Source organism: Podarcis muralis, chromosome 3 (genome assembly GCF_964188315.1).
Source record: "Podarcis muralis chromosome 3, rPodMur119.hap1.1, whole genome shotgun sequence".
NCBI classification, from domain to species: domain Eukaryota; kingdom Metazoa; phylum Chordata; class Lepidosauria; order Squamata; family Lacertidae; genus Podarcis; species Podarcis muralis.
Genome location: NC_135657.1, coordinates 88,495,241 through 88,522,755, shown reverse-complemented (window position 1 = coordinate 88,522,755; position 27,515 = coordinate 88,495,241). Strand labels below are relative to the sequence as shown.

Genomic DNA, 27,515 nt, shown 5'->3' with positions numbered 1-27,515 from the left:
CCCAGTTACCAATTTTTAGTTTATAAGCTTCTTGAGAGCAAGAACCTGGTTTTGCTTACATAACTTGGTAAGGTGCTTTGTACACTGATGACATTGTATAAACGAACATACAAACAAACAAACAAAAAGAATGGCTTTTTATATTTACATGTCAAGATGTAATATACCTGCCAACTTAGGATCACACTTCATGTATCTGATGAAGTCAACTCTAAACTACAAAATCATGAGTTTACTCTATGACAAGATATTTTGCTGTTTTTTCTGCAACAATGTGTAACATGCCTATGCTTCTGAAAAATGCATCACTGTGTGACTAGTCTGAAGGATCACTGTGTAGTCATCAAGGCAATATGGAATTAATTCTGACCAGGGAGGACAATTAAATTGCTGCGCTGACACTTCTTTGGTTTGCTAGTAATAGCTAAATGCAAATAGGAAGTTTACACTGAGGCTATGCTATCTGCTGAAGTATGGAGAAAAAGAAAGCATAATATTAGAAACTGTCAGCAATTCATATTCTGTATTGTGTTTTAAATCCTGTGGATATTTAGGAGTAATAATTCAATACATGTAATAAATGTATTTTATGGGAAGGATAGCTAAGTAGGTGTTTCGCTACCTAGTAAGCAAAGCCATACAAAAATCTCAGAAGTTAGTTGTAGGAAAAAGCTGGAGGGAAAGTAGCAGAAGTGGTAGCCGCCACAATCAAGAGCAGTAATAACACATTCTTCTCAGTGCTAACCATTGATGTACTGCATACTCTAATATAATTTTGTATTATGTGAGAAGACAGCAGTATTATGTCAGCAGGAGACAGTCTACTGATTTAATCTTTGGCTCCTTAATCAATAGTAGACTCTTTCAATCTTTTATGTATTTCAGTTCTCAATATTCCCTTGTTCTAAACAAGCAAGGCTATCAACCATTTCCCTATGAGAACTGAGAAATTATAGCTTGGGTTGTTTCCCCAGGGTTGGCACTTAAAGATACTTCAGATCCTAAATATTTTGGTGGCTGCCACCTACCCAGTGTTCCACAATCACCAGATAATTAATCTTAATGCACGTTTGTACCATGAGGGTACGAAGTGAGGCATTCTTGGCGGCTCCTTGAGATATATGGAACTTCTTTCTTTTGGAGGACCGAGCCAGATGCACTGTAAGATATTTTTATTTTCACTCGTTTTTAATGGTCAGGGTAAAGCAGATATGGGATAGTTGCAATGCAATCTCACAATTTTATCTAGGTTTCCTAAGCATAGTATTTATAATTTCTATTTTAATGCCATTTCTTGCTCTGAGCTGTTGGGATGGGATGGGCTAGAAACTAAACTCAGGCCATAGTTCACTTTCTTACGGAATAGAAAGTGTTTTAGTTTATTGATTTTGGTGTGCTTAGCTCTGAGAGGCCTAAGTAATAAATGGGGTCAAACAGAGCCAGAACACCAATGACATACTATTAGGTAAAATAATATTGGACTGACTTAATGTTAGTGCAGGAATCTGAAACTTCTTGCATTTCACATAACTTTTCATTAGGCAGAATGGTACTGCACCAGGATCTCATATTTATCTAACTGCTTATCTAGAGCAAACTAGATGATTTCAGTTATAAATATCTTAGACTCCACATGTACAGAGCTGATTCCTAGTTTGACCATAGTTATACAGAATTTAAAACATGCTCATCAAGACCCAAACAAACTCAAATGACTGATCAATTTATAGATTTAAAAAGAGAGAAAGTAAAATTGCTGGATAGAAGATTGAAAACAAACAGAGTGCATTAATATGTAAGGAAGGTACAGCACAGCTGGGCAAGGAACTGTAGTGAATGTTAGCTAACAGGATAGTTTTAGTGAATGTTAGACTAGAATATCCATCCATTACTGTACCTCTGTGGATGACACTTGATATTCAGAGCACTCTGGAGGTTTACAAGGAGATGATGTTTTGCTGTTTATCAACCATGGTTTACCATAGTTGCGTGTTAAATGATGGGGTGTCTGTTTGGAACAATGGCAAATCACAAGGGTGAAGAACAGGCGATGGAAAACAATGTCATGGAGAGGAATATTCAGATTATGAATACTGAATCTCACAGTAAAAGTCAAAAACAAAATGACACCAAAACAAAGCAGGAACAGTTGATAAGCATTCTATACAAAAGAGAATGTATGTGTGCTTTTTAAAATGCAATGGTGGGTTAATGGTTTTTTTCATTCCCCCCCCCCCCACTTTTCTAATTAGCTTACATGTTTTTTCCCAGGCTTGCACGACCGCTGCGATTGTAAGGGAGGAAACGATAAAAAACTTTTGTTAGCTTTCTTTGAAAAATAAAATAACCAATATCTCCCCTATTTGTTTTAGGGTAGCATTATTGCGAACTGTAGCAAGCTTGGCCTGATTTTATTAACTGCATTAAATTTCAGCTGCACCACTCCAGTCATACCTTGGGTGTGCTGGTCGCAAGAGCTGATGTTGGAGCTCCTTGAGCAGGTGGATTTGACACAGACATGGATCTGTTGGGTGAAGCACCCCTTGAAGAAGGTCGTGATCTGCGTCCCCTTTGTCGGAAGGCAGCCATGCTTTGGCTAGCTCCGTCTGCCAAAATGAATTTCTCACGTAGCTCCATGTTCGTCCTCCCTTTAGCTAGAGGATGCGAAAGAGAGAAATCGAAAAGTCTGATTACTTCCCCAGCTGCCTGTCCATATTGCTGGCTTTTCTAGAGCTAAACAAACAGGCCAAACAATTCAAACACATTAGTGAGTAATGCATTTGTTTGAGACAAAAAAGTTCATTTGCAGAATATGCGCATCTAACATTTTATGCTAGCAAAAGATGAACTGCGCATCTAACATTTTATGCTAGCAGAGATGAACTGCTGTCAACATAAATCAGCATGATAATGGAATGGCTCAACATGCTATTTGGTTACCAATGCACAGACTCAACCTGAAGACCCATTTGACTAATGCTACCACTGTTTGGATGATTCAGAAACAGATGCTGGCTATGATGAGTAAACATGGAGAGAAAAGCATAAAACCATATTAGTTCTAAGCTATATAGTAATGCAGTTGGGCAACATGCAATGACAAACAGAAACTCCCAAACTGTAAAGAAGTGATGGGATGCTGGGCACAGACAAACGCAGGTATAGAGGCAAAGGTGAGAACTTCCCACAAGGTTCAGATGCGTAAACAGGTTAGCATTTGGTTTTCTCTGTCTTAATGGCAATTGCTTTTGAAACACTCTTTTCGAGCGTGTCAAAGGAAATTTAGAAGCAAGCTCTCAAGCACCAGCCAGTGCAATAAGTGTTAAGGCTAAAAAATGTGAAACGTGAAGCGTTGTGTTAAATATATATTTGTATATATCAAAGCAGAGTGGGTAGGAAATGGAAAAGAACATTAAGAACAGGAGAGACAAAGAGAGGGGTTTGCCAACCTATAGTAGGCTGAGTGGTAATTGAAGAGTTTGATTCCGAACGTAACATTTTACTCCCATGATGATGAACTAGAAAAAATGACACAGGATATGGGTCACATTAAAAGAAAATTGTTAGCAGGAGAAGAAATCAATTACAGCAGTTGCATATGCAAGAAGATTCAAAGCTGCAGGCCAAGGACAGATCTTAAGTGATTAAAAGTTCTCGCTAAGTGTTCCTAAGCAAGGTCATGTAGTTTTCTTCAGCAAAAGAAACCACTCTTGGTGTAAGCTCAGCTGCAGACAGTCCCAATGTCATCATGTAGGTAAAAAAAAGAAAGCAAGTGGTTTCTTTGCCATCTTCAAAAAGGGATGTTCTATCTTCATACTTCTTAAGGTTGCATGAAATGAGGACACAACATACCACACAGTGCTTTAATAGAATGAAACCTAGTCACCATTAAGACACCCAACAGGTTTGCATATGATTTACAGTTTCCACATAAGAACTAGTGTTTCCATGGCAGATTTGATGAAGAATGCAATCTTACGTTCCATCCTTTTGAGACAGGTTTATCTCTGTAATTATGTTGCCATTTGAAAGGGATTTTGTGGGTAAAGCACCCCACAAATGGAAAACAAACAAAAAAATTCAGATTCATATTCAGTAATACTGAAAATCACAAATGAACTTTCCTTGCTGAAAATCTGTTTCAGAAAAAAAATAATATCTCTCCATATTGACTCAATTTACACATAACGCTAAACCATGGTTTATGTTAGTGATGAGCTGTAGTGAGCTCTGGACTTCTCCCCTGCCTTGTCCTCCTTTGGTGTGGCCGTGAGAAAGGATAAGAAGCTTCTGCTTCCACTTTAAGTAACTACAGTTTTGCATGATGTCCAAACCTAGATGTCCAAATTAACTTTAACTATGGTTTATTGAAACAAGTCATCTTCTTAAACTATGGTCTGAAGTTGGCTTGTTTAAATAAGTGGTTAAGATTAACCACATTTTGTCCAGATCCAGATGATAAAAAGCTGTGGTTAATTTAAAACAGAAGTTAATGCTTCCTTGTAGTTGTGCTGGAGGAGGAAGGGAAAGGCATAAACTACAGTAGCAGCCATCACATTAAATATAATAGTTTTTGGAAATTCAGAGATCTTCCATATTTGTATACACTGGTGTTGAAGAACCCAATTCCTGTAATGGGAAGCTTGGTGATAATCAGCTGGAGATACCAGCTGTTGTTGTTTTTTAAAAGCAGCAACAATAAATATGTCAAATCACGTACTGTTCACCTGACTTAGGTGGAACATGGGTGGATTGTAGGCATCTCACAATGTAGGAATAAAATAGCACATCTAATGTGTTATTATAGGAGTCAATTATATTCAGTCAGAATGCTACATTCCACTTTCGTCCTGTTAAGATTCTTCAGAGTAGAGTATGAGATGGGATGATGGAATCAGGTGGATTATCAATGCAGGCTGTGTAACTATCTCATTTATTCCTGTACAGCAGGAATGTAAAATGTGACTCAGCATAACGTAATTAAAACAGAATTGAAGCAAGTTTTCCACCAGAGGCACAGTTCGCTCTTTTTCTCAACACTACAGGTAACATCCAGTCATATGATCGTTTACTAAACAGCAGGAATTTTAAGTTGTAGTTTCAATTGTATCTGATAAAATGGTGGCTGGATAAGTAAACATTAGCCTGATTAAGGAAAAAGAAATATATATCCCTAAGAAGCATGTATACCACCACAATGTTTACTTTTCAGTCTGAACTTGCAGCATTACGTATAGAATTCACAGTTTTAACTACAGAGAAAAATAATCTAATATATGCCCAATAATGTTTTCTGTAGCTACTTTTCATTTTTGAGAAACAGAACACTACGTTCACCACCCCATCTTAACATTCCTTTGTACATTCACAACATAAAACTGGGTGATGCCCTTTATATTATTCCCTCTGGGATTAGCAAGTAGTCACTATTTTACTTACCATTTCCACTGAACTTCTGGAATTTTGCCCCCCAAAGTGATTGCTTCACTTCACCTCTTGGTAAGCCTAAAACCCAACCAATCCCATGCCTACTGCATTCTCTCAACACACACAGCAGGCAGACCTAGGACCCAGAAATGATTTCAACTAAACCCAGGCTACCTTCTTCTATGAATCAGGTTTTAGGCTTATAAGGCTGTTAAGATGCCACAGTGAAATCTGTTTACAAATCTGGGCGCAATAGATTAGAATCCTTGGAAGATCTAGGCCACAAACCAGTGAGCCATCAGCTGTTCACCATGAGCCAGGCTACATGTTACACTCACCATAAGAGTGGTCCCACCACAGTTTCTGCTCTTCCCCCCTCCCAACTCTGAGGAAAAATTAGCTAACAAGAGAGAAAAGGGGAGATAACCAATGGACAGGGAAGGGAAGCCAGCACTTCCTCCTTTCCTGTATGTGTGGTTTCTGTGTTCCTGACAGCTTCTCATTCTGTTGGTGTGTGAGAGCCAAAGAAATTCCTTGCATGTCAAGCTCTCACATGGTGAATGCAATGCATAGCCAGAGTACACAGCAGAGCTTTCCAAACTTTTCATGTTGGTGACACACTTTTTAAACATGCATCATTTCGGGACAGTAATTCAGTTTTGCATCATTTCATGACACAGTAATTCAGTTTTACTAGCAAACCAGAGATTAAACTAACCCCTTTCCAGCTCTGGGAGGGGCATGGGGAGCGTTTGTGTGACACAGATAAGCACTGCAGCCAACACATTAACGTGTCGCGACACAGAGTTTGGAAAGCTCTGGTCTACAGTATCTTCAGTAGGTAGTCCTTAAAAATAGCAAGATGTATATAAGTAGGGCATCATAAGTGAATCAGTGTTTAACTAAACCAGGGATTTATACAGTTTACATTTCATCCTTCTAACCTCTACTACCCTAGTTAATCCATGACAGCAGTTGTATATACACTATTAATGGGTTTAATAGTCATATGTAAAGAAGTCTTCCTACATACCTCTGCAAGGATCATTTTTCACTAAGAACTCATCAAGTGCCATCCATCCGCCTCCAACTCGAACCATAACAGTGCTCCGCAGAATGCGGACAAGACGGAGTTGCTGGGAGTCACCAAACTGTGCAGGAAGACAGGAAATCAAGCTCAAGGTTTCCTACAAGTTCTAAACAGCACGGTGCGCTCCAAGCCAAGAGGGTTAAAATTAGCCACGCACAATAAGCTCCTAAATCATTAGTAGAAAAATCACCAAAGAGTTTTGCATTATGCGTATGGTAAAGGTTGTTTTCAAGTTGAATGCAACTGCATTAACCCAAAAGGTAGCAATGAGATTGGTGGGGGAGGGAGGCAGAGCACAAGGGTATAATGCTGCTAGGTTTGATTGCCCCCCCCCCTTGATTCTTGAGAGCCACATGGATGTTTCTCAGATCTTTTCAAAGGAGAAAAATTAGTCATGTAATACATGAAGCTACTGGAATTGTACTGTCAATACTAAAACCTTCACTGATCTCTCCTTGAAAAAATGATAAGAATATTCCCACCGAAATATGGATTAGAACTCATTATGAGGACACAGTGCACATATTACAGTGATGACCGCTGAATAAGTCAGAAAAACAGACTTTTATTGTTATTTCATAATTTCTTTTTCACCCTCTTGCCTTCTGGAAAGCTGCCCCTTAGAATAGCCACTAAGGGCATTTCTAGGCAAGTGTTGTATCATGTAACAAATAGAATTTTTGTGAGGGTTCCAGTTATCTTTCTTCAGGGATGCCCTTCTTCCAAGGGTGCTATTTTTTTTAGCATTTTGTGACCATTCTCCCACACATTATGTGTATTTCTATAGCCAGTGTGAGAAGTAAGAATAAGCTGGGTTAGGGCAATGGCCCATCTGGGCCGTCCTGTTCTTACATAGCCATCATGGCTAGCAGCCTTAAACAGCCCTCTCCTCCATGAATTTGTCCAATCCTCTTTTAAATCCATCTAGGTTGGTAAACTATCGCTGCCTCCTGTGGGAGTAAGTTCCACAGTTTATGAGCTGCATGAAGAAGTAACTTTCTTTTATCAGCCCTGAATCTTCCAGCATTCAGCCTCATTGGATGGCCAAGGGTTTGAGTGTCATAAATTAGGTAGCTATTGAACCATTAGTGGCATGTCTCCACTTTTCTAGTAAATGTTTTTACTGTCTATTTTATTCTTTTAAGTTTCATTTTTCTTACTTCGTTAGATGCTGGCTGGACTCCATTATACTACCCCAACACGCAGCATTTTAAAGTAAACCAATAACTGGCCAGCACCAGCAAGACTATCCTTTGAACTCAAAGTAATAATGCTGCAATTCTGTGAATACTTTATATTTGTAAAAAAAAACTTAAAAAACAACAACTTGAAGGCTGCAGACTCCCTCTCTCCAATGCTAGAGCTCACATCTCCTTCCAGAAGGATAGTCTCCCCAACTTTAATGAGGCGGTAATTTTCAGTTGCAAATACGCAGCTTCACTAGTGAAAGTATCAGTTTAGAGTTTGGGGGGGGGGGGGACCAAACAAAAAATCCCTCGCATGGTGGGGGCAGGAGCTGGCATCCTCCAAGGGTCTAAGGCAGTGGTAGAGAACCTTTTAGAGACTGAGTGCCCAAACTGCAACCCAAAACCCACTTATTTATCGCAAAGTGCCAACATGGCAATTTAATATGGGATAATAATGATTGTCTGCATGCACACATACAAATAAATAAATATAAATAAATAAATAAATAAACCCAGCCAGATGGGTGGGGTATTATTATTATTATTATTATTATTATTATTATTATTATTATTATTATTATTTATTTGCTCTTTTTTGTTACTGGCAACCCAGCAGCCGCAGCACTTGTGTGTGTTGCGAAGCAGGCCGTTAGGCAGAGCGCTCTCAGGATACTTTCCCTGCATGTCTGTCTGTTTCTCTCTCTCTCTGTGGCCCCTTTGGCTCTTCTCTCCTGAGCATTGGAGAACAAGAGAGAAGCAGAAAGGAAACAGAGAGACAGACAGAGGACTCAGCGTGGGACTCAGGGAAACCTGCAGCTGGCAAGCGACTGGCCCATTCACCAGGGAAGCTGGAGTTGCTATGTTGGGTTGGGCATTGGGTGGGCAGGAAGGAGAACTGAGGCTCATTGGCTTTGCAGCATGCAGGCAGCAAGGTCTCCTGTTGTGAGGTGTCTTCAAGGAGCAGCTCGCCTCCACCCCTTCACTTCTCCCAGCCCCTCTTCATGACATTCACTCCTTCTGCACCTTGCCCACCCTCTCACTGGCTCTCCCTCTTCCCCACCCGGTCTGCGCTCTCCAGAACAGGTGAAAGAGCAACCTCCTTCTGAGTTCAAAAAAAGGAGGAGGGAAAGGCAGGGAAATTAGGCTTATGCAAAAGCCAGGCAGAAGCATCCCGATGTGGCACGTTGCAAAGCTGCCCCCTCTTCTGTGTGTTTTGCTTTGCACAAGGGTGGACCAGCGTAGCGCTCCCCTCCCTGGCATGGGAGGGCAGGCTCCTTCTCCACCCCCACCCCGCTCTGCATCTTGGATCTTGAAAACAGCAGCACAGCCCGAGCCTGCTGTTTGTCCTCAAGGGTAAGAGACAGACCCTTCTGTTAATCGATGGCTAGCTGAGCTGTCGCTCCCCGCCAAAATAAAAAATAAAAATCCAACCTGCTTCGGATCCAAACCCACACTGTCACAACCCACTGTCTCCATGCTTCCTTACCCAGCACCCTGTCTGTCTTAAATTGCAGCGTTGGGGAGGGGGGAGCTGGTTGGCCAGCACACAACTCTCCCCCACGCTACTGTAGGCAGCGTGCACTCTAGGGAGCATTTCCTGCCCACACTGGCGGGGGGGGGGGCTGCATGTCTGCCAACCAGCTGGTTGTTGTCGCGCAACTCCCCTGATGCTGCTGAGGGTGGCGTGCACCTTAGGGAGTGTTTCCCACCTGCATTGGCATGGGGGGAGCGGCTGTCCCTTTGCCAACCCCCAGTAATGGCCCTGCATGCTATCTTGCGCACGTGCCATGAGAGAGGGTTCTGTGTGCCCACTCTGGCACGCGTGCCATAGGTTCGCCACCACTGGTCTAAGGAGAACAAGTGTGCAAAATTGTACTTCTGCTGTACTTTGTCAAAAGCAAAGTTTTAGGAAGTACATAAATGCTGGTCCTTCAATTTAGTGATTTGGAAATGCTGCAAAATCCCTTAGGTCTCTTATAGCTTGTCCACATGTTCTTATGCAAGTAGTTTGAAAGCATAGCTCCGCTCTTTGAATGTAACATGCATTCCAGACATACTTCCTTTTAACACATATTTCCTCTCTCCATATTGGTTTTATAACTGGTTTTGGTTTTAAAGCATTAATGTGCCAGTTATGCAGAAAGCACCTGAAAAGGGGTGCTCAAACAATATTCTTTCCAAATGTTACAGTGCACACACCACACACCAAGTCTGAGGGCCCTTTAATATGTACAAGTAAACAATCACTTACTGAAATGTGAAAAAAAGAAAGAAAAACAACCAATTCCCCTCCCAAATATCCTGGAGCCTTAGCAAAATTCGTTGGTGATCTAAAGGACTCATTACACTCTGTTGCTTCGTATATTAGTACACATGGTGAAAATCTCTGCACCATTATAGCATAATTTTCAGGCTCATTCAAGTGGCTTAAAGCCTACTTCTCCCAATCCATGAATGTAAACACATGTTTGCATTTGGGGCAACATGTTTAGCCTTAATCTGAGATATGAATGAGCCTTCTGGCAGTGCACACAGACTCTTTCCTCTTTAACATACTGCAATAAGCCAATAAGTCTTCAATTAACCATAATTTCCTGTTATGTCCAAAATGGGAAACTATGGTTAACAATGTTCAGAACAACCCAGGATCTTAAACCATGGTCTGAAGCTGGTTTAAGATCCTAGCTTGTTCTGAACATTGCAGCCATAGCTTCCCAGTTCAGATGTAGTGGGAAAGTACAGTATATTTAATTGAAGGCTTATTGCAGCATGCAGAGAAGAGAGGAGGGAAGAGCAATGCAAGGACAGTGTGTGTGGGCAACAAGGCTCATGCATACTTTGGTTCAAGATGCTGATATAGAATGATCTGAGCGAGGCCGATGGGGAACTGAAATGTAGTATAAGGATGGCCACCTGAGTTTCTCCTTCACTCTTTATATGCACATTTCAAATCTCCTTTCCATGACATTAGTGTCAAATCACTAATACATAAAGTGTCTCCAATAGTGCCAGTGGAAGCCTTACACTACCATTGCAAAATGCTATGAATCATAGCTAATGTTGTCAGACTGTAACTGAGAGACCTGACTCAGTTGGCAGTAAGGTTTCCATCAGCAGAATGAGGAGAAAAGCAGGTTTGGGATATTTCCCCCTTCCCCGCTGCAGACCCCCCACAGTCTCACTAAATCCGCCATTGAGGGTCCAACCCTGTGTAGCAGATTTAAAGGAGGGTTGGCTGCAGGGGGGAAGGGGGAAATGTCCCAACCTGCTTCTCTCCTCATTTACATTCCCCACTGTAATAGGAACGTGTTCTGCTCTTTTCTTTTCCTGCCATTGTGATTCACCCCAAACTGCTGCACAGCACACCTGCAGGCCTGACCATTGCAGCAAGTGGAGGAACGGAAGGACAACAGGACCAGGGGAGAAAGGGCGGGACAAGCCATGGCTGCCTCACTTCTAACTGTACTGTGCAATCTGAAAAGTGCACTAGCAGACTGCAGGGTTACAACCTTTAAATCCCAACCAATGCAAAAGACCTCACTCTTCCATATTATCAATCCAACTCATCCAAATCTCTTGTCCACCTCCAACTGATCCTCCATTACAGGTAGGATCTCAGAGCCACCCTGTTCCCTGGGAGAAAAAAATAGTCACGAGGGATTCGGCACTTCTTAGCTCGGATTACTGTGATATGTAAGACCAGATTCTTCATGTGGGTACCTATGGGGAGTTCTTCCCAAAGATCACACTAGAATAAAATGCCGGATTTCATCCTTGGAAAGAAGCTATGGTAAGCACTACTTGTTTTACAGCCAAGTCATGTAACTGAGTTTAATTTTCCATGTACCTTACTGAGACACAGCTCAAGCAAAGGGAGAAAGGCATGTTACTTTTGGGAACCAAACAAGAGGAAAGCATATAAAGTTAACAACTCAAGAATACCCAAAGTAATTAGTGGCTGAAGATTTTCTTTCTTTCTTTTTTTACTCACAAGATTTTATGCTGCATCAACTGTATTTTCTGATGGTCCTTTTTTTTGGGGGGGGGGGGATGTGCTCTACTGTATATGGCAGCTCCTGAATAAGTCTGGGGAGATTTCCCTTTGAGCCAATAAAGCCTGGGAGATTGTTTTGGGAAACCCCATGTGTCACCATTATGATATTTTGGGGCGCTTACCATTCCCCTCCCCCCAGTTCTTCTTTCCCCGAGCCCATTTAGAACTTCTACTACTGTTGTGCCAAATGATCCCTAATCTCAGGTGTCACTCTGCTGTGGTCAGGAGTAAGCAACCTGCCCCAGTCCCCCAACTCCCATTTGGAAGTGGAACATTTCTCTCCCCATTTTCCAGACAGCACAATGCTTCAACGTTACCACTTGCAGCTCCAGTGCTTCCTGTCTCATTCATTTAATGGTGCTGAGGCAAAGCCACACCCACCCTCCTGAAGAAAGCAGGAGAACAAACCCCCTTCACTACATCTTCTAGGAAATCAAGAACATCGTATCATGAAAAAGGGAGTGGCTTTAGAATTGGGAGCAAAGTGGGCTAAACAAAGGCAAAAGTTAAGATTATATAATGTATTAGCATGGATGGCATGAGAAGGAAAATATAGCTTATTATACTCATATGAGAGTAGGTGAAACTTTAAATCACAAATGGGATTTTTTTACACTGCATAATGTGGAGTAATCTCATTCTAAAAATCTATATAATCTTCCTTTACTATTAGGTTTCCCAGGGAATAGATTCTAAGAAAGGATGATACAGCGGAACCTCGGTTTTCGAACATAATCCGTTCCGGAAGACCGTTCGACGTCCAAAACGTTCGAAAACCGAAAACTGAACCCTCAATACAATAGGGAAACTCAAAACAGTGGCCACATAGCATGTTCAGCTTCCGAAAACCGGAGCAGTTACTTCCAGGTTTTCAGCGTTCGGAAGCCGAAATGTATGACAACGGAGGCATTCAACAACCGAGGTTCCACTGTACTAACTTCTAAGAAGCAAGAAGAATGAAGGACTGCACACGAAACAAAACAGAAATAGGCAGTCTTTACCTGGGATGCAGTCTGCAATGGTGCCCAATTTGCAGTGATGGTTTTTACGGAAATGCAATTTCCCTATTCAATTTCTAACTGATTGTCCTTTTTTGTTTTTGACAAAAGCTTTAAAAAGTGCAAGGTCCTGGATCATCTTACAGTGGAATGCAGCATGGAAATTTAAAGGATACTCCATATATGAATCACAGCAAAATCTTAACAGCAATTCCAGTGTGTAAACCACAGGAAGAATGCCCAAAGGCATTTGCACTACCAATTAATGCAGTCTATTATCTGGTTCCCTTAAAAGTAATCTCATTAATGAGGCAGCAGCAGGCAAAAAAGGCAATTCCCAAAACAAGGAAACCAGTTAAGCATTTCCAGAGAGGCATCGTAGCTGACCAACAATGAATTAGCTTAGGGTGAAAGGGTAGGGGAGGACAAACCACTGCAAGCTGAAATGATGACGTATTAAAAGAATACTAGGAACTCCATAACACATTCCACTGTTTATACCTGATTTCCCAGGAAGAACTGACAAGAGATGGAAAATGGGAGAAAAGACATAATTAGTGTAACAGGAAATCCTCTAGAACACACTCTAACAGCACATACACATTCTACATCTTCCAATTTAGTATGTAGCTTAGAGGTGTGCCGATAACATCAGCTGTCTGGGCTGTTAATGCTGTCAGACCTGACTCCTATGACACCTATCTATTGCTTGCTGTATAATCTGATTTCCTTCCACCAAATTCTCAATGGAAAATGATATTGCTGAATTGAAATGAAAGAAGGGGACGGCAATTTGGTAGATCCCCCCCTTGATATCTACTTGCTGGTTTTTCTGGCACATTTTCTATCTAGAAAAAGGAAAGCATGCTTCAATGAAATCAAAATCAAACAAAAAGAAAAGACAGGATGGTGATGACAGAGTACAACTTTATTCAAATATGTTTGGAAGGCTAATACCTGTTTGCTCTGTTGGAAAAATAATAATAATTCTAATTCAGAAGTTAATGAATGTTCCACTATAAAACCTTGAAACCTGTAGGTATAACTGGGTGCACGCATGGAATATTTGTAACAGGCATTAAGCTCTATTACTTGGAAGTTTCATCAAAACCCAGGCTCCTTTGGAAAGTTATTTACAATTCCAATGCAAGAAAAGATTTATTGTGACTTCGGTGGTATAATAGTAGCTTTTCTTCTTCTTCAATCACAAGCTAAAAGATCAGATGGGGTGATTAAAGAACAGCTGTGGTGCATGAGGTGGGGTCCTGCCACTGCGGTACCCTGTTGGCTGCAGTGGTGCTGACGCTTGCTGGGATGCGATGGGAGGCCAGAGAAGAGATGAGGGCAGGAGACCACTGGGTTGACAGCAGTGGTGGCCACAGGGGCACATGCATCTGCAGCTACCACAACTACTCTGCTGCCACCTCACCCCAGAGAGCGATAGCACCTGCAGCCAAGAGGGTGGCACAACAGCAGCATCTCACTTCATGCACTGTGGCTGGTGAAAAATGCAATAGGGTCCAAAATGATGATGATGATGATGATGATGATGTTGTTGTTGTTTTTAAAAAAGAGAAAATACATCAAATTCACACTGTATTATTAATTTAGTTAAATTACTCCTTTGCAGAATAGGGGAGTCTAAATCCAACAGATAACATGACTGTTTTCTATACTTACTCTGTACTTGTTATCACCAATCTGCTCCACTTGGAATCGCTTTGCGCATTTACATTTTGCTACCTGCCTTGTCACCTGTCAAAACGACAATCAGAAGCAAATTATATTAATTGCCATTTATGGTAAATTGTGGAATCAGGTCAAGAAAACAATGGGACTACAGTGGTACCTCGGTTTACGAACTTAATCCGTTCCATTCTTAAACCAAATCCGTTCTTAAACTGAGGTGCGCTTTCCCTAATGAGGCCTCCCGCTGCCAGTGCCCTTCCACCGTTCGGCTTCCGTTTGTAGACTGAGGTAAAGTTCACAAACCGGAACACTACTTCTGGTTTTGCAGAGGTCGTAAACTGAATAGTTCATAAACAGGGCGGTTCGTAAACCGAGGTACCACTGTATAAGTTCAACATGCAATTCCAGAGAAAGATACTTTAAGAAAGAGGCTGAGGGGCGGGGAGGGGGAAGGGGAAGGGAGAAGAGCACCTCATCTTCAATTTTGTCGGCATCTGTCAGAGGCTTGTATGCATCTTTGTTCGGATGAAGTGCTGCTACAAACTCGTAGTAGTCAATATAGCCATCACCATCTCTGTCAAAGATATCCGCTACTGCACTCATTTCCAATCGACTAGTAGGGAATTCTGCAGATGAAAAGAACAGTTCAAGTTAAAATGAACAACTCTTACCAATAACCTTTGGGGAAACTGATGACTTACTGGCATTCCAAAACTCTGAGGAATTAAATTTAATATGCAAATGATCGAACTCTGCTTCAAAACTTACTTGAAGAAAGAATCCCATCAATAAATTCCTGTCTGGTTATCTTTCCATCCTGATCTTTATCGATCCTCCTAAAGAAGTCCATGACTCGAGATTTCTTATGGTTCATCCATCGCATATACTTCTTCCGCCAAATATCAAAATCAAAGTTGGCAAATTCTTTCAGCTTGAGACAAAAGGAAAAATGGGGAAAAAAGAGGTGAACTGTCTTGTGAGAAATACATATAATCGTGATGCTAAAGTTCAGAGCAGATGTTAATGTGCAAACTGGAAGTCAACCTTAGGAGTCTTTCCCTTGCCCTCCCCAAAACCCCGTTCCCTTTTTTTGAAACTAAAGTATGAAGGGGGCTTACAAATCCTTAATCATCACTATGATCACCATTCAAGTAACTCTAAACCATGGCCAACTCTGACAAGGAAAGTGGTGAATTTGTTCTGAAGGGAGTACAGGGAAAGCGGAAGGAGCATACATCCCAATATTATGTCTACACAACACCAATGGCACTCCATGCTGATGTCTGCTTATGTGATATATCTCCATCACAAAAAAGCAAGGGAGAAATTAACATAATTAATGTAAATTGCTTTAAATATAATTAATGTAAATCACTTTGAATTACCTTTGTAATAAAAGTGAATAATAATAATGATGCACGAGCAGGGCCTTCACATAATTGGGTGTTGGTACGCACTGACCAGCACATAAGCTACTTCTGCCTGTCAAAGGAAGGGTATCTGCCTGGTCCTCCACCACACGAAGAGGAGTGGCCAATAAGACATGAACTAAGGCTTAGTTATAGCAAACACATCTGCTGTTTACTGACCTCCTCTAATCGGTCTAAAGCATCATTAAGTTTCCTTCTTCTTTCCAGAGCCAGAAGCCAGACTTGCTGCCATTTGCTGACCAAGAGGTTCACCCGTGGATTCTTGGTTTCAATCTGAGCCTGTGCACCTGAGGGGTACATGCTTGGTGTTGGGGAACGCTTTCCTGTTAAAATACAGAAAAATGTACTGTACTTCTGCTTCTCAAGGCAGTGTAAACAAAAGGTAACACAGCATACATGCCTGTTTCTATAGGAAGAAGGGAGAGGCCTAACATGCCTGTGATTCCAGGCGGCATCTAACAGAAAGGTAGGTTTGGCTTTAGGGCCACAGGTTCCTGACCCTGTAAACAATCCTGTCCACTTCATAAATCAGAAATAGTAAGTTAAATTCTGACAGCTTTTAAATAATCAGTTAATGACTAAAGGTAATGATAGATGTGATACCATATATATATATATATATATATATATATATATATATATGTGTGTGTGTGTGTGTGTGTGTGTGTGTGAGATCATTACTTACTTCCTCCTCTTCCTTTATCCAGTACAGGAATATGAGAATGAATTGGACCAGATTCAGCTGCTTTCCTTTTATGCGTCTTAGTAACCTTATCCACATCAGGCTGTTTTCTAGTCATTTCCTCCATGAATATCTGCAATTAAAGGGTGGTTGCTTTGGCTAACAATGCACAACAATAATTTGCAACATACCCTGTTTGGGGGTACAAAGGTTCTGATCCAGATGTCTGTGGGATCTCCCATGTATGCACAGAACTCCTACTTCACATGCTGATTTCTCTCATATCTAGATTAGCATCTACATTGGATACAGCATCTCCTTGCTAACACCTGAATGCCTACACAACTACCTTGTCTGCCATGAGCACATGGATGAGAACAACAATATGGGCTGTGGCTTCTTGAGCTACATGCTCAGATTAAAAGAAAGCACTTCCACCAACATCCAAGTGTTCCAAAGTGCATGTTTCTTCCACAATAAGGATATTGATCTCATGTCCCAAATAGTAACGACAAAGTTCTCCTAACTGGCTTACCGACAAGGAAAATACTCAACTTTGACTTTATGAAGGAACTATGTGGTCCCAGAACAATTCTAAGGCATATTGTAGAATGTAAAGTTGAACACAAGCAATACAGTGTTATCTTACAGTCCAGCTTATTTATTGTTTTCAATTTATTTTCTTTGCTGTCCTGTCTCTTTATTCTAAAGGAGAAATCAATTGCATGGTGAATTGGTGCACTGGTTTACTGTGTACAAGAACAGAGCAATTTCCCCTAATATTGCCTTTCTTCACCTTTTACTAGGACAATGCCGTACAATACAATGAAACAACATAAATAAAAACAGAAGGCTACGTGAACCAGAACCCTTGTTTGATCATGTGGCCAAAGCATGTTTTTTTAACTGCTTATTTAAAAACTTCTGTTTCACCTGAACTTCCAAAATATGCATATGCACATAAGTACATTGAAGCTGACTAGTTTGATCATAATCATAGCAATGGCCCTCTTACCTGATGCTCAGCTATGAGTGCCTTAACATCATCAATCTCCTGAGGAATGACTTCCTTATCTTTTTCACTAAGTGTTGTCTCTGCCCACTGCAACCAGGTCAATAATGCTTCCAACAGCTCTTGATTAGCGATAAGTGCAGCCAGGGCCCCTGCCAATCTCTGCTGATGTTGCTTTGCCCATGCTAACACCTTGAAAAGAAAAGTATGCATGATATTCACATTCACACAACCCAGGGCTTTGGGTGCCCCATTACTTTCACATGAACAAATTTGGCAGAATTATCAAAGGACTGCTGAGCAACCACATTGGTGAACTCTGTGAGTAGAAGCTGGAACTCTTTGCACCCCATGAAGAGAAGTACAAAAAGAAAAGTCACTGCCTTTTTACTGTGATCCAAAGGTTTCTAGAAGCACAGAAGTGTTGGAAAGCACTGCTGTGTTTAATGATTGGGTATTTAGTGTTGTAACATTTTGAGAATTATCACACAATACTCCTTAATCCTTGACAAATGGCCATAGTGGTTGGTGCTGATGGGAGTTGGAGTCCAACAATGTCTGTAGAACCACAGGTTCCCTATCCCTTTTTCAAGGCTTAACTTCTAATTCATTGTGATTATCTCTGAACATGAACTGATCTGGGGAGTGTTTTACTTCTTCCTCAAGAGACATTTGCAAAGGAAGAGCCAAAACCAGCCTATTACACATGACAGCATGAGTATGTTAAACATTTTGCTCTCAACAGCTGGATTGTTTCCTCACAATATAAGTGCCTTGCTAATTGTCAGTTGTGTTCCAAGCTATCAAAGACTGATTATTATTACCAGAGAGAACTTGCTAGAGATGGACTGACCTCTTCAAACCTTGCTCTGATGATTGTTATCCAGTGCTTAATGGTAGTGATGGAGTCTGGGTGGCAGATAGCCAGGATGGCTTCTCCCATACCTGTGGCTTTCGTTAGCTCAGCCTTTTTTTCTTCCAGTTTTCTCATGAATTCCTAAGGCAAAAACAGTGATTTCAATTAGGTGCTGGCAGTGGTTCAAAGGTAAAATCCAAGTGATTTCAGACTTTGCTGGTTTAGCCAAAAAGAGCAGATGCCTACACTGAATCACTTGGCATCTGAATTGATCCAGTGGCAGGGAAGGAAGGAGAGAACCAAAGCATGAGGAAAACGATTCACTTATTAAGAATATTTTAAGATCCACTGTAGACTAAGGGCTAATTGAAGAGACAAAATGCATGCTGGAGTCTGCAATTCAATACTGCAATATTTATGCGCGCGCACACACACACACACACACACAACTTTGTGAGACAGCACTACTTAGATGTCATAGCAAGTTAATTACTTTTGGACATGTTTCAGGAAACCCAGTGGATTGATTATTTAATCAAACCACACACTCTACTCAGAGCACCTCTGCTCAGTTGTATAACTGGGCCAGCATATATTTATGCAGACTTTTAGGGACCATTCACTGAATTCTTGGACTACAGGATGCTAACATGTCGACTGCAGAAGTAACTGACCTACTGAGCTATCTAAACCTCCTTTAGGCCAGACTGTGTGTTGGATCAGGCAAAAGTGTCCCTTCACTCAACTCTCCTGGCTGAGACAGCCTCCTGCTGCCTGCTGAATCATCCAGGGACAGGGGGGGGGGGGGTCCTGATGGAGGGAGTGGGCAGGGCTGTGCTGACTTGAGATTCACTGGATCCCAAGCCAGTTTCACTGCTATTGTGTGACAGCATCCGGTCTGGGCTGGACCCGAACATCCTTTACCCTCCACGCATCTTCCATTATTGTCACCCTGAGTAGCAGGACTTACGGATATGGCAGTGGCCTTGCTGCTCCACAAAGCCCCACATGTGGGACGATGGCGCCCTGAACCAGGAAGAAATCAGGACCTATCTATCTGGGTTACGAACTAATGCCAACTTCCCTGCGGCACTTGTTTCCTGCTTCCTGTGGATAAGGAATAGGGGATGCAAGCGTCTGAGGCCCACTTTCACTGGGGTTCAGATAACAAAAGAACAGTCCTCTTCTTGAGAATTTTGTTTGGAATGCTCGTCTCAAAGATACCTGGGAATTCAGATCTCCCACAAATGCCCTTCTATTTGTAAAGTGACAAAACACAATACAGCCTTTACTGTGATGGTTCCCACCCCCAAAATTCCTCCACTGCGATAAGCAAAGTTATTATTTCCCCCTTTTAATCAGGTTTTGAGCCCTCCCGGATATTTTGGCTGCTGTGTTCTCTGCTGTAGTTTTAGACTATCTTCTATATTTTATGGTTTTTTTACTGTGCACATTGTAAGTTATAGGCCCTAAGTCATCCTATGCTGATATGGAAAATCAGAAAGTGAATTAAGGATATATAACATTTTTACAAGAGAAAAGATTTATGAGACTTTTGAGTGGTGTAGGAGGTGGACTAGGGTAGAGAGAGCAAGAGCATAAATGTCTTTCCCTTCATACCTAGTTTAATGCATTGACCCACTGTGCCTATCGGCCCCAAAGCCCACAAGGAGAGGTAAAATCTGAATTATCTAGGAGACCTAACCTCTATTAAACCAAGTGCAATTTTTTTAAAAAGGGTAATTGGTTGTGAAACTGAGCTTTTCAATACAAAATAAAGGGCTGAAATGCCTTCCTTGATAGAGTGGCAGTCAAGTAACCCCACCAGAGTAGGGTAAGAATTTTAAAATGTTGCTACACGAAAAGATTCCTATTAGACATTTCCTTCACAAAAACAAAGAGGAAAGCAGCAGAACTAAAGTATGCGATATATTTAGGTTTAGATAAAAGTATGTTTGAAGATACTCCAAACTTCACATTGTGTTAAAATGCATCTTCACTCACAACTTCTACAGCTTGTAAATTTTTAAAGTGTGGTTTACATTTTAGCTGCCGTTATTGTACGTTGTTATCCTGTGTTTACGTTTTGCTTGCTTTGCCTAGAGAACTGTGCGTGTGAGGAAAGAGAGAGAGAGAGAGAATGAGAAAGAAAGAAAGAAAGAAAGAAAGAAAGAGAGAGAGAGAGAGAGAGAGAGAGAGAATGAGAAAGAGAGAGAGAATTTGCCTTTTCTTTGGTGAGAGAAAATCCAAAGAGAACCATCTGGAGCCTGTTCAGAGGGAATGACAGTAAACAAGATATTCTCTTCTTCATTACCAATATAGCGTCTGGCAGCCTTTCAATGATCTCATTGTATGGTAACAGATACATAAAGACTAGCCAGAAGAAAAAAATAAATGGTGGAGCTGGAGGAGTAGCTGCACAAATGGCCTGACTCATAGCGTAGACCATTACCAAAAGAAAAGAAAAGAGAAAAAAAGGTGGGGGGAAAGAAAGTGGATTGGGAGTGGGGAATGACAATCCAACTGAAAGCGATAAAACTATGGGAAGAACTACATGTTACAAGAGACAAAAGCAACTACACATCTCCTCAAAAATACATAGCAAAACAGACCACATGATGTGATGATGTGGTTGCATTGCGAATTTTCCCACCCCACTTCATTTACCATAATCACAATCTCCCTTAACATGCAGATCTGTCCTAGACTAGTGTAAACAAGTAATGATCTGCACCTTCTGCATGGCTTGCTCTTATCCACTATAAATGAACTGCCAGTGGTGTGCTAGCCTGGTGGGTCATAAATTTTGCAGGCCTTGTTCAACAGAGGGGTAGAATGGCTTCATTCTTACCACCTGACTTCTATGACGAGCACTATAAATATTTAGCCAATTATCCACCTCCTTATGCCTTTGTCCTGAAGTGTTTCCTGCTAGCATTTCTTTTTTCCTGGAAGAGAAGGCTCAACCCACTGGGAAAGTGGCCTACAAAGTATGTATGTAAAGACTGGGAGTAATAGGAAGAGAATGAATTTGCTACTAGAATTCTGCTGAATCTGACTTCTTGCGATAGAGAGGATTGATGGCCTGGGACATGGTCTATGCCAGACTTCAAGGGGTATGAGAGGTTCTACTGCAGTTTAATAACTGTGTTGCTATGAATATCAAGAATTTTATTATGGTTTAGGAAGGAAACATTTAAAGTAAGTATACTGATTTTAAGGTGCTTTAGCTGATTGAGTTATCAATCACCCATCAAAAGTTTCCCACGAGCCCTTATTTCTAGGAAAGAAACTAAATTCATTGCCAGATACAAATAAGTCATAAATAGTTTTATTTTATTCCGACCTTTTCATAAATCTAGTCTCAAGAGCCAGCACTGTCTCAATTATCTCACTCACCCGATGCTGATCTATTAGAGTACGCAGAGACTCTTCATCATCTGGGAGATTGCCATGGAAACGAAGGGCCTGTTCAGCCTCAGCCAGCCATTCCAGAAGAACGTGCACAACTGAGTGGAATTCTTCCGCCTGTATAAATGAAAGTGGAAAAGAAAGTGGGGGGGGGGGAGAATGCTGTAAAAGGGATCTGGACTGAAAGAGTACAATGTTGGATTCCTCCCATGAACAATGAACCTGTGCCCAGATTGGTGGAATCATTTATCATTCAGCAATGGAGGTACATTAACTTTCCATTAAGGAATCTGACATACAGCACTCTGATATCATGGCTGTAAAAATGTCACATGCTTTTAAAAAAGGATTTAATAAAGCCCATAGGCCTGTTTGTGCATGCTTTTAAATATATGATTGATAGCATATGTGAAAGTGGAATTCAGAGCAACCTGCCTTCACACTGACAAATTATCAGGTGGAGTCATGCTAGTGAATAATGTTAATTACTTTGTGGAGTGGGGGGAGCTAACCGAGGCTGTATAGAGAAGAGCTGAAAGCAGTATCACTATAGAGTTGTCACTGCCAGTTACAGCCTTTGCATGTTCATTGTGTGTGTGTGTGTGTGTGTGTGTGTGTGTGTGTGTCTTGCAATGGTCTTTGGTCAAAATGGGTTTTCAGATTTTGGTAGTGCTTTAAGAAGTGTCAGAAAAAGGCTGAGCCTCCAGCTTCAAGTGGTGCAACATGAGTTAGTGCGGTATCTATGTGTGCACTTACTGCAGATACCTAATGGACAATGCCCATAACCACCACATTACTCTCCCTCAGGAGTGTCTGGAGGAGTTTGGGAATTGTTTTGAAATTATTTTCCCAATATTTTTTAGTATATGAAAGCAGCAAGGCTTCTGCACATGTAACTCTCTACAAAGAAAAAACAGAATGAAGTAAAAAAAAAAGTAGCACCGGCCTATCTTTCTCCTCATGATTCAATAACTTTTTAAAAGGTTTCCTGTAGGGCAGGCTATTTGCAATTCAGTCTAGTCAAGAGCACCACTCCACTGACATGGCCTGGTGAAATAGCTGCAATTAGCAATCAGGACTCCTGTTTCAACTTTAATGTCTTCTGCATAAGCTGCTTTGTGCTTATCTATCCATTGCTTCACCGTGGACTCCTTAACTTATGCAGAACCTGGTGGCACAGGCATGGCACAGACAAGGCCCTCCTTGTCTGGTCGCTTCCTATGCGGCAATGATACCCAATGAATGCATTCCCAACCCATGAATAGGCTGCATCTGATTGAAATAAGTGTCATTGGTTCATTCTTCACCTGGTGGAGGGCTTGTTCCAGTCGTGTTTGCTTGGAGACGGACAATGCACACACCGTCTCCCACCGAGTGCCCAGCTCCTGCATCTGGACCTTAACCCAGGAGGAATCATCACGACTACCTTCTATCAGTTCACGAGCAGAGCGTTTCAGTGCCTGGACGCTGCCTGTCCTTTTTCCCAGTTCCTTCTGGAAGGCCTAAGAAAAGGAAATAAATGGTTCCTTCTATTATCTCCCCAAATAATAGAGTAACACAGCTATCACAACTATGGAGAAAGTTCATTATTATAGACTTAATTTTTAAAGAAATTAAACTTAACTGAACATTATTTTGTTTTCTAATGTGAGTCCCGTAAATATTTTCACCCCCCTGTCTGGCTTTGTTTTATTCAATCCTTGCTACTCTACCATATTTGAATTTCCCCCTCACTTCTTACAAATCAGTAGTCCTACATATATTCCGAAAGAAACCGTTAGGTCAACAATATCTTCCTTATGCAATGTGGGATCACGTGAACACTGCCAATTAAAAAAGAAGACAACATACTGAAAACCCCTGAAACTTTCACTAGGAATCTCGAGGCACACAAGGAACCGAAAACTAGTGCAAGCTTTGATAACGTGGGGCTCCTTCACTCTCCCTGCCTCTCTTATACTCCTACACTCTGATCCAGGGCTCCACATCTTCTGCAATATTTTGCTGAGACAGTTTCTTTTTGTCTCAGCAGTTCTATATGTGCAAAAGCATGTGCCCACAAATCTCTTGCTTCCTTTAAAAGACAAGGGGCAGCCCTTGCAGATGGTGGAACATGTGAGCAGCAGAGTTTCTGCATCTCTTATAAATGGATTGGACTAAAAAGCTAAGGCTGCTAATGCTATTACCCACTGCTTCTGAGAAACTTTCAAGAGCGTTTTTAGTTCTAATAATCCGAATTAAAATCAGCATGAAGAAAAATGTAGCAGATCAACTTTAGCACTGAAGGCAAGTTTCAGATAAATCTTGTTTGTTGCAGTCAGCAAGCTCTTTTCCCTCTCCAGTCAGTTTTTATACCACAGGCCAAGGTTTTTAACCTATTGAACGGGCTCATCAATCTTTCTTAAAAGTTACAAATTGACCCAACAGGCATTTACTCAAAATGCTTTGAACAGCTTGATTCAAAATAATATGAAAATGACTGTAATTTTGTGGCCATTACCTTGTGATTATCTATTAAGTTCATCACTAAATCAATGTCTCCATGCACAGGCTGATCTTCGGCCAGCTGCGGTTCCACTTTGTACAGCCAATCTATGAGAGCTTGAAGAGCATCAGTAAATTGCCCAGAAAACAGCAGCGCTTCTTCCAGTTTGTTTTGTCTGAAGTGGGAAACAAGACAGACAAAGTGAAAAAAGGGGGGGAAGAGTGATTGCAGATCTACAGGAACCCTATGCCCATGCACTCAGCTATATGACTCTAACACCATAAATCTAGGTCTTTTAGGATTCATCCTACCTCCTGCAGCTTCCTTCATTTACAGCCTCTCCACAGTAACAACATTTCTGCTTCTATCATGCCAACTACTAGTTCCTACTTCCTAGACCCCTCGCCCTGCCTCCAATCAGTCGCTCTTCCAGGGGCTACATGCTCTTCCAGTTTTACCACCACCCCTTCCTCTCTTCCAACTCGGCTGGGGGAGTTTTCAGAGGTAACAATAAACAAAACAAAATGTTCTGGCTTTATACACCTCTCTATCAAGACCAAGTGGAGGAGCCAAATGAATATATTGTTCATATATTCAGGAGACAAGATTTGAGCTCAAACCTAAAACTAAAGGAATATACAACATAAAGAAAAGTGCGTAGGAGTTGGACCATGCACTTCCCATTTTACAGGGCTCTTTCTTTTGAAATGGAGCTCTAAACCATCCCAGAGACCTTGGCTGAATATGAAATGGGTCTCCTCTGCCTCCTACCACCCTTGGAAGAACAAACCAATACCTTTTCTGCAGCTGGCTTATTCTGAGATTTAGGCTGTTATACACACTCCCGTTTACTCTGCATCCAGTGCATTTCCAATGTTGGTTTGAGAAACAGTGTACACATGATGCTAGAGATAATCCACACCTATCCTTTATCTAGCCTGTCATTCCTTATTAAATGCTGCATTTCTGATGCCTTCTCCCCTTCCCAATCTGCTTCATCTTAAGCGAATAATGTGTACACAGCCTTAAACACTCTAAGGGATGGGGAAGTGGAGCCAAGAACCTACATCCTCTGCTCAAAGTGAGACTCTCATAATTTTATTCTGACCAGGGACATTCACTGAAGACCAAGGAAAATGGGATGATAAGGAGAGAGTGACCTAGCTACTGCTTTACAGAGCCTCTTTTAAGTAAGATGCAAAGCTTTTTTGTCTTACCTTTCTACAGATTTCCCACATACTGTATCCCATTTGTCTCTGAGTTCACTCAACATATCATCCAGTTTCAGATTGTCATCAGCTAGGGAAGTTTTTTCTTTCAAAGCACGTCCACTTCTATTTGTGGTGTCATACACAGAATGTTTAGCTCCAAGAGCCTTCTGGAACTCCTGTTCAAGAAAGGGACCCAATATGAAGCACACAACACACATAAGCTACACAACTTATTTTGTGCCGTTTGGAGACGAAGACCACACTCACACATCATGGCAAGCCATAAAACATGGCTTACAATGCATGGATGAATTATGCCCACTTCACTCTTCCCATCTCACGTGCAGAGGAAACGAATCAGCTACGATCCCTGGCTTAGCGTTACATCTGAACCAGGGATCGTGGTTTGTTTCTCTCCCAACAAACCACAATTTCTAGCAAAGCTCCGCTTTTGGCTTAGCAGTCATGGCTTGCTGACAGTGAAATAAAGCATGATCCCAAAGCCAAGGATCAGGGTTTGAGTCTTCTGTGTATTAGTAGGGAGGAAATAAACAGCCCAGCTAGGCGTGTTCATGGTCAATCATTATCTATGATTTATCAGATGTGTGAACAGGGCCAAACACAATGAATGAGATTTTCATACAAACTACATTTAGCAAGGAAATATCATGAAATGTCACCGGGACATTTAGATTCCAGAACCCGCTGGCATTTATTCCAGAATATACCTCGTGTCCCTGGGATCAATAAGACTATCAATCAAATGACTTTAATTGAGCAATTAAAATAAGTTATGCAGGAGAAATGGTAGCAAGGCATTGGTGCTCAGCTTGAAGTGATAGTGCACAAGTTTGGACTGTCTTCTACAAAGCATTTACACCAAATCACTAGCATTCAAATCAATGTAGAAGTCCATGTTAAATCATCTGAAACCCAATACCTTAGGTTTACTGACTTATGGACTAGAATAAAGAAGCTACACTGGAAAATATTATTCCATTCTTTACCATTAAAAAAGGAACATGACAAACCTTAGGTTATCTTGCATTCAGTACACTACTTTAGAAAGTATTAAATGCTAAATACTACAGAGAGTGAGTGCTCCCCATGTAAACAATCAAATGCTTGATTATTTCTGTATTGCTATCTTCTCTGGAGTACGGCTGTGCTAAGATTATCAAGATGTACATCTATCATGCTTTTGCAAGAAGGCACAAATAAGGAATCCGCCAAAGAAATGTTGGTCAGTAGAAACGCAAGACTCAATTTTGTGAATTCTTTGGTGGCTATATCATTTACAAATATTCTCTAGAATGAAACTCACAAGCAATTACAGTCATTGACTCAAAAAGAATTATCCTACCAATGTGACTTCTGTAAAGTAAATGGAGGTTGACTTGTAATGAGGTGCATATTAACCTAAAAATGGGGGGGGGGGGTAGCTGATGTGGTGACCTAAATATGATTTGGACCTCCAATAGCCCCAACCAACATGACAAATGGTCAGGGATGATGGGTGTTGTAGTCCAGCAATTTTTTGAAAGATACCCCTGCCTTAAAATATATCAATATTCTTTTTTTAAAAAAAATCCTTGAAAAAGGGATTAAGACAAACTACACGGCCCATTCTTTCTTCACTGACTTCTAAATATAACATGCAAAGAGCTTGGTGGTGGTTGGGGACTGATAAAAAGGCAATGAATACTCCTTCAAATCTTTGGCAATATGTAACAAATATGAGACAGCTCATTTTTAAAATCTTCATCTCTCCTTATTTGACAAACTCCCAAAGAATGAAGCCAAGTTATTCCATATATCAAATAGAGCCTAGTCTACGGTCTTTAGCCTTAGATACTAAAAGCATTAAAACCTTCAACAATGGCTCAATGGTTTACTTTATAAAAGGAAGATTGAAAACATGCAGCAACCAAAGGCATGCAACATACAAATATTTGCTAAGAGGAGTAGCTAAGATTTTTTGAG

General features: G+C 41.1%; 1 protein-coding gene across 35 annotated transcripts in view; it reads right to left on the bottom strand.

The window, feature by feature from the left end:
* Window positions 1-27,515, bottom strand: part of DST (dystonin) — a 301,155-nt gene that overhangs the window by 2,204 nt on the left and 271,436 nt on the right. For 18 of the 35 annotated variants that reach the window (XM_077926284.1, XM_077926297.1, XM_077926285.1 and 15 more), the window contains 16 exons: window positions 25,539-25,708; window positions 24,337-24,496; window positions 23,144-23,338; window positions 21,825-21,953; window positions 18,423-18,566; window positions 17,573-17,761; window positions 16,561-16,690; window positions 16,035-16,198; window positions 15,214-15,376; window positions 14,917-15,071; window positions 14,437-14,511; window positions 13,258-13,275; window positions 6,461-6,578; window positions 3,450-3,518; window positions 2,455-2,654; window positions 1,898-2,008 (listed from right to left, as the gene is read on the bottom strand). In XM_077926284.1, the coding sequence (XP_077782410.1) occupies window positions 1,898-2,008; window positions 2,455-2,654; window positions 3,450-3,518; window positions 6,461-6,578; window positions 13,258-13,275; window positions 14,437-14,511; window positions 14,917-15,071; window positions 15,214-15,376; window positions 16,035-16,198; window positions 16,561-16,690; window positions 17,573-17,761; window positions 18,423-18,566; window positions 21,825-21,953; window positions 23,144-23,338; window positions 24,337-24,496; window positions 25,539-25,708 (2,190 nt within the window). Of the gene's footprint in view, window positions 1-1,897; window positions 2,009-2,257; window positions 2,285-2,454; window positions 2,655-3,449; window positions 3,519-6,460; window positions 6,579-13,257; window positions 13,276-14,436; window positions 14,512-14,916; window positions 15,072-15,213; window positions 15,377-16,034; window positions 16,199-16,560; window positions 16,691-17,572; window positions 17,762-18,422; window positions 18,567-21,824; window positions 21,954-23,143; window positions 23,339-24,336; window positions 24,497-25,538; window positions 25,709-27,515 lie in introns of all 35 variants that reach the window. The other 17 variants (XM_077926289.1, XM_028722632.2, XM_077926304.1 and 14 more) reach the window with 7 other exon arrangements.